This window comes from Oncorhynchus mykiss, chromosome 1, assembly GCF_013265735.2.
Source record: "Oncorhynchus mykiss isolate Arlee chromosome 1, USDA_OmykA_1.1, whole genome shotgun sequence".
NCBI lineage: Eukaryota > Metazoa > Chordata > Actinopteri > Salmoniformes > Salmonidae > Oncorhynchus > Oncorhynchus mykiss.
In genome coordinates, this window is record NC_048565.1 from 49,097,694 (window position 1) to 49,105,719 (window position 8,026).

Sequence of the window (8,026 nt, forward strand, 5' to 3'; positions counted from 1 at the left end):
CTCTATGCTGCCTATCAGCTATTCCTCTATGTACTTGTGGATCTATGTTGAAAATAGTTGCAACCTTTAATGATTTTATGTGTGGTATGATTGCTAGTCAGCCTATTGCAGATCTGCACAAACGATCCACCCACCACTATTTTCACAATGAATTGTAGATAGAGGGCAGATGGATTGTTAGACTGGTAGACTACATTGACCTGTGGTATAGTAAGCGAGCAGAAAAGCGTAATGCATAAGGGAAGTACCAAATCACCTTGATAGGGGAGGCATGGGCAAGCAGAAGAGTAAATTTGGCTAGGATGGAAGAAATTATATCCTAAAACCTGCAAAAGGGAGAATGTAAACCTGGGGAAATGTGCACTACCTCCACCGTACCCAATAAAAAAAACACAACCCTCCCAAAGAATAAAAAAAAAAAAAAGTATGACTCACCTATTTTGGACCAACCCCCCCACCCTGGTAAATTTCAAACTGTAAATATCAGTATGGAATATTCCTTACATTCCACCAAGTCAGTAAAATGCTGTATTTATGTAACCCTGTAGGTTATTATCAGTATGGAATATTCTGGTATGGAATATTATTCCATATTCTACCAAATCAGTATTGTGCTGTGTAAACCTGTAGATTATCAGCAGAGCCCCAGGTCGTGTTGCAATAGACACACGGGGTCAGGCAGAGGCAGTTATTCTTCTTTCTTTATAGGAAAGTGTCTTATGCAATCAGACCAGCTCAGTGATTTACAACTTTTTCTCTCTCATTTTTCTCTCTGAGACTAATAAACATATCCCCGCCCTCCTTTCACAGTTCTCATAATTTTCTATGACAGAGAGACACGCAGCCATACTCAGAACATTTTTTACAAATAATTATCTTTATTTGATGCAGAATAAGAACACTTTTGGTACTTTAAAAAAAATCAAAGAATAAGTCTCGTTTGTTGAGCTCATTTAGAATCACATCATGCCATTTTCCATTTTTGCTCCATAAAAAATAATAATTCCACACCTGTGTGCTCTATTGCACAATCACACCTCCAATTTCCTCTCAGCACTGAAGAGATAACTCAGCCAAGTACAGACATGGTCTATTGGATGGCAGGCTGTCAACTGCCTAGCTTAGCAAAACGATTATAAGTTACTGTCAGAATCGCTGCGTTTGGTTGTCCATTAAAACAAAGCACAAGGGTGCCTCTGAAATGACACCCCATACCCTATACAGCCCACTACTTTTTAGGGAATAGGGTGCCATTTTGGATGAAGCCAAGGTTTTGTGTGACGTATTATACGGTAAGTTGTGAAGAACTGGTGGCACTATCTGCTAGAATATCTCCACATTTGGGTTCTGACATCAAAGAATAAAGCAAGCTAGTTGCTCTACGGCTTATAGAAAGCTCAGCAGCACCTAGGCCTACGACCATGTACCTGACTGTATAGAATAAACCAGAGTAGTAAAACTCATCTTAGATACTTAACATAAAAGTTCTGTCCAGTTTTATCACGACTCACAGAAACATGGACCGTCAAGAACACATGGCAATTGTGCATGAATAATTAGTTAGAAAGCCAACACTCCGACAACCCACCCTTTTGTTTATTATATTAGACACGTAAAAGTCCAGCTTCTGTTCAAAATATATACAACTGTCTTAGGTCTTTACTAGGTAGGTTGTCTTTGTGTAAAAGCAAATGGCCAAAATGTATCCAAAGCACTGCGAGATTAACACAGCAGCAGCAAAATAAGGCTGCAGAAGTATAAGCTGCATCTCAGCATCTAGGATCAGTGTACACTCTCTTACAGAAAACAAATGAATTCATTCAAATCCCATCTGAATCCTCTGCTGTATATCCACAACACATAAAAAGCAGAAACTACACAGATGTTACATGTCTGATGCCAGGAATGGTGTGATGCCTAACTGGCTAATATACTGTTTGGCCCTGATCTGATCTTTTATGATTAAAACAGTTATTTTTAGCATCAAAATAATGGAATGACAATCATTTATTTTTGGTCACAACTGAGCAATTGTCATTTTGGCAGAATACATCAAAACTGCTTAGAAATGCCACACAACCACTTCTATGAACAGTGGACATTATGACTTATCATGAGAATCTTGAAATTCCCAAATGACATAAATTATCATGTTGGATCATCTTATTACTCAGGTGGTGCTGTGGCGTTGTCAAAGGGAAGTTGACCCTAATCACCCTTTATGAGCGCTCGTAACTTATCAGTTGCACTTATATGCTCTACCATAATTCCACCACACGGTGTGTCGATGTTGGCTTTATAAAGAACTTCTATATTTCAACGCAAACATAGGTCAATGACATCTTCACTTTTTTAAGAGTTACCTCAAATTATTTACTTGTTTTTCCACTTAGACATAGGTAAAAAAAAAAAAAAAAAGTGAAGATGTCCTTTAATTAACTTCTTAACCCCCATAACAGGGAAGAAAATACTCTATCAGATGTCCATGGCCTTGACGTGGACAGAGGACAGACACCTGCCCATACTGTGGAAGAGGGGGGTGACAAAAATGTCTGTAAGGCTGCTCCAGACCACCTGGACAGAGGGCAGGGCCATCAGACAGCTCCGCACCACCGGCATCAACACCCTGGAAGGAGGAGGACATTCTTCAAATGCACAGAATGTGTAGGCATAAGTATTACCTGCATACATATTACATTACGGGGAACATTTAGCCTTGTGTTGGGGTGTAATATCAGTTGCATGAGGTGTTCCTATCAAGTTCCGTTTGCTGCAGAGTCCAGAGTACCTTGCAACATGAATTCTAACACAGCCTTCTTGATCCTCTTTGTCCATTTTGGATATGCATGAACAGTTAATGCAGACTTTATGAATGCTTGGAGCCTGCAGTATGTATTACGGGCAGAAGGAAGCCTAGTGGTTAGAGCTGTTGGACCAGCAACCGTAAGGTCACGGGTTTGAATACCCTTCGACGGCAAGGTGAAACATGTGTCCGTGTGTGCTTGTGCAAGGCACTTAACCCTAATTTGCTCCAGGGGTGCCATACTACTATTGCTGACCAATGTAAAACAACACATTTCACTGCACCTATCTAGTGATTGTTGTATTTCTATTTGACTGTATAAGGCTACGGAATGTGTTTTTATTATAGTGCCTTCTTTAGTGCCACTACATCTTGTGACACTATGTATCAGACACATCCCAGCCACAGGGTCAACTGTTTCTCATAGTTCCCATTCCATCCTCTACTGATCTGTGCTATGTCACCAAAGCCATATTTCAATTGCTTATCCTCCATAAAAGCTGTGACAGACAGTGCAGACGGACTCTTCCTCATCACAAATGGCACCCTATTCCCGTTATAAAGCTCTACTTTTCAAATCAAATCCCAATTTATTGGTCGCATACACATATTTAGCAGATGTTATTGCGGGTGTAGCAAAATGCTTGTGTTCCTAGCTCCAACAGTGCAGTAGTATCTAACAATACACAACAATGCACACAAATCTAAAAAGTAAAAGAATGGAATTAAGAAATCTAAAAACTTTAGAACAAGCAAAGTCAGAGTCCAGAGTATAAGAGTGTATTTGGAAAGTATTCAGACCCCTTGACTTTTTCCACATTTTGTTATGTTATAGCCTTATTCTAAAATGGATTAAATAATATTTCCTTGATGGGTTAAATAAAAACATTTCCTCATCAATCTACACACAATACCGTGTAATGACAAAGTGAAAACAGGTGTTTAGAATTTTTAGCAAATGTATTAAAATGTCACGACTTCCGCCAAAGTCGGCTCCCCTCCTTGTTCGGGCGGTGTTCGGCGGTCGACGTCACCGGCCTTCTAGCCATCGCCGCTCCATTTTTCATTGTTCCATTTGTTTTGTCTTGTTCCCTGCACACCTGATTTACATTCCCTAATCACACTGTATATATATATTCCTCTGTTCCCCCCATGTCTTTGTGTGAAATTGTTTTGTTTTGTGTTTGTTGCATCGCACCAGTCTGGTTTTTCACCCTGGGCATTGCCTGTACCCTCTTTGGGGAATTATTGGTGAACCTTATTGTTATTATTAACGGTATTTTGCGCTTGTCACTTTTGCCGGTTGGCTTGAGTTGTAGCTGTTATCTCCCGTCTGTTTGTTGCTCTTGGCTAATAAAGTCGCCTGATCACCTATTCTCTGCTCTCCTGCACTTGACTCGAATGACCAGAGGTGAAAACCCTGACGTAAAAATAAAAAACATACCTTATTTACATAAGTAGAACTCTGAAACAGGATTGTGTTGAGTCACAGATCTTGGGAAGGGTACCAAAAACATTTCTGCAGCATTGAAGGTCCCCAAGAACACAGTGGCCTCCATCATTCTTAAATGGAAGAAGTTCGGAACCACCAAGACGCTTCCTAGAAGTGGCCCAGCCAGCCAAACTGAGCAATGGGGGAAAAGGGCCTTGGCCAGAGAGGTGACCAACAACCCGATGGTCACTCTGACAGAGCTCCAGACTTCCTCTGTGGAGATGGTTGTCCTTCTGGGAGGTTCTCCCATCTCTGCATAACTCCACCTATCAGGCCTTTATGGTAGAGTGGCCAGACAGAAGCCACTCTTCAGTAAAAGACACATGACTGCCCGCTTGGAGTTAGCTAAAATGCACCTAAAGGACTCTCAGACCATGAGAAACAACATTCTCTGGTTTGATGATACCAAGATTGAATGCTAAGCATCACATCTGGAGGAAACCTGGCACCATCCCTACGGCGAAGCATGGCGGTGGCAGCATCATGCTGTGGGGGACTGGGAGTGGGAGACTAGTCAGGATAGAGGGAAAGATTAACGGAGCAACGTACAGAGAAAGCCTTGAAGAAAACCTGCTCCAGAGCGCTCAGGACCTCAGACTGGGGCAGAGGTTCACCTTCCAGTAGGACAACGACCCTAAGCATACAGCCAAGACAATGCAGGAGTGGCTTCTGGACAAGCCTCCGAATGTCCTTGTTCTGGCCCAGCCAGAGCCCGGACTTGAACCTGATCGAACATCTCTGGAAAGACCTGAAAATAGCTGTGCAGACCTGACAGAGCTTGAGAGGATCTGCAGAGAAGAATGGGAGAAACTCCCCAAATACAGGTGTGCCAAGCTTGTGCCGTCATACCCAAGACAACACAAGGCTGTAATCGCTGCCAAAGATGCTTCAACAAAGTACTGAATAAAGGGTCTGAATACAAATGTAAAAAATGTATTTTTGATAAATTTGTTAACATTTCTAAAAAACAGTTTTTGCTTTGTCATTATGGGGTATTGTGTGAAGATTGATGAGGACATTTTAGAATAAGGCTGTAACCTGTCAAATATATGTGTGTGTGTGTGTGATGGGATGTATAGAAAATATTGACAGTTTATGGATAGAATAGGTAGTATATCTGAAGAATTGTATGGCCTTGACCAGAATACAGTATATGCAGTATATACATATGAAATATATACAGTATATACATTTGAAATGGGTAAAACAGTATGTCAACATTATTAAAGCCCTATGGGCAGTGGTCAAAAGTAGTGCACTCTGTAGGGAACAGGGTGCCATTTGAGATCCAACCATTGACTTTTGGCAAAATCTATTCTTCGGAGAGACTGAGACATTGAGACATGGGGAAACTAGACCATAATCTGTACTAAAGGTCATATTAGAGTTACTTTGTGACATGCCCACAAAACATGCCCACAAGCAATCTGTAGCCTATCTATTCTAGTGGAATGTCCCACTCTTCTCTAAAAACAGGCCTACAGTGCTGCAAGGCAGAATAGAATGCCAACTATCTGGCAGGGGTTATGGGGGCTTTTTTCCATTACCAGCTGAACACTGCATTCCTCCCAACTTTCCATAAAGTGCCTCACTTGGGCACAGATCTGGTGTTGTTTTAGCAAGCAGCCCCTTATCTAATTGACTCTTAGGCGGAATTTGTGAATGTTGGGAGTTAAATGGTTTTCCTTCAACCTAACCACTGTGTCCACTGGCATGCATACAGCACATAATGGAACATAGGCCTATGTATGGAAAAGCTATGACTTAATTGCCCAAATAAAGTAAAAACAATGACGACACATTCATAGTTGTACCCTACATATGACATTAATTGTATGAATATATACGTCAGTATGCCTACTGGTCTTTCTGTGCAAACTGTCTACTATGGGTCAAAACAAATAGGCAGCAGAGCAGTCAATGGAAAATGTGGCCCTTGGCCAAGCTCTGAAACAACAAGATCGTATGTGTTGTGTTCCTACCAAATATGAATACAGCTGAGGACCCCGAAGACTATCCCGATGATAAATGCCATGGGAACGGCGAGGATGGTGGTCAGTATTCGGTAGAATACATATTTGAACAGTTCGAAGACGGCGTGACTTCCTATCCATACTCTGTCGAAGCTGTGGCTGGAACTGGGCTCTGCGATCACATCGTCAAAATCAACCTGGGGAAGGAAACAAGCGCTTGTCAGGAATCAGTCATGGACTCACTCACATACCCATTTGTCCTATTCTGTCCAAACAAACATATTAGCAGGAGTTTACAGCCAATATGGAAACTAAACACATAGGCAATGGCGCATGACATTTGCATTTGTTGTGCATTCATATTTTTTTTATTACATATGGTAAAACGACAATAACGAAAGTATTGATCTACAGTTCCGTCCACTGGAGTTAACTTTGTGAAAACCGGAGCGCACGGTGCGCTGATACACTGATACAGTAGTTTACCTTTAAGTGCGCATTTATGTCATTGGGATCTCGGTCTGGGATCGCCGCGTAAACTTTGTCTTTCTTCGACAAAATCGGTTCTATTGATCTGTTGAACTCGTCCTCGTCCATGATAATACTCGTCTCGTAATTCTCCTTTTCGATACCCATTTTAACTTCACAGTGGGCAGCGGAGAGCTCTCGTTGGTGGCGCTCTCTGCATTTGTGTCTGTGCCTACACGCATGAAACGGACCCACGCCCGGTGCGGAAAGCGGCGCAACGTAGTGTAGACACAACAAGCAAAGTCACGTCCCCATAGCTACTTGCACTGTTTGAACAAATATATTTGTTGAAGAATTCGTCAGATTGATCAAATAATCTGAACGCGGCTATATATGGCAAAATAGTAGTTGACGTTAGTTAACCATTGGACATTATGTATTTATATCTTAACATTTGTATAGGCTATACACACTAGTCATATTATTATACATTTTAGTCATTTAACAGATGCTCTTATCCAGAGAGCATTTACAGGTGTAATTTGGGTTAATTTCCTTGCTCAAGGACATTACAGATTTTTTAGCTTGGGGATTTGAATCAGGGACTTTTCAGTTACTGGCCCAACACTTTTAACCACTAGGCTACCTGCCACCACAAGACCTCTTCATGCACCACTCACCATTCAGATAATCGTGAGGTGTCTGAGTGCCAAGTCACAAAAGGCCTTAATCATCACAATCATGACAGTAGCCTGTTTGATAACATTAGTCCCCTTCCTTCACTTCCTCTCTTTTTCCTCCTCCTCCACTATCACAATCTCCAATTAAAAGGGATGTGGAGGAGAGCTAGGAGGATGAAATTAGAGGGATGTAAATGTGAGTTTGGGAAACGTGTGTGTGTTTGCATGTATGTGTGTAAAGGAACATTGAGTGCATTTTGTGCATGTCTTCAAGAGGTTCTTGCAGATTTATTGCACATATTTACTGAATTCAGTGACCTATCCTTCTACCGATAGTGAACATACTTGGGAGCAATTTTAGAATCGCTCTCAGTCTTCATATTTTTAAAGCCAGACACAGGAGGCTTCTGAGGGGAGAACGGCTCATAATGATGTCAGGAACGCACCAAATGGAATGGCATTGAAAACCTCAACTATGTGTTTATTACAAATCCATTCCAGTTATTACCACGAGCCGTTCCCGCAATTAAGGTGCCACCAAACTTCTTTGAAGCCAGGATATACAGTTGAAGTTGGAAGATTACATACACCTCAGCCAAATACATTTAAA

General features: G+C 41.4%; 1 protein-coding gene across 1 annotated transcript; it reads right to left on the reverse strand.

Annotated features, from left to right (window-relative positions):
- Window positions 1-858: 858 nt before the first annotated feature.
- LOC110524381 (caveolin-2) lies at window positions 859-7,042 on the reverse strand. Its single transcript, XM_021603973.2, has 3 exons — window positions 6,755-7,042; window positions 6,278-6,465; window positions 859-2,626 (listed from the first exon to the last, which is right to left on the reverse strand). The coding sequence occupies exons 1-3, from the start codon at window positions 6,902-6,904 to the stop codon at window positions 2,476-2,478; spliced, it is 489 nt and encodes a 162-aa protein (XP_021459648.1). The 5' UTR covers window positions 6,905-7,042; the 3' UTR covers window positions 859-2,475.
- Window positions 7,043-8,026: the final 984 nt, after the last annotated feature.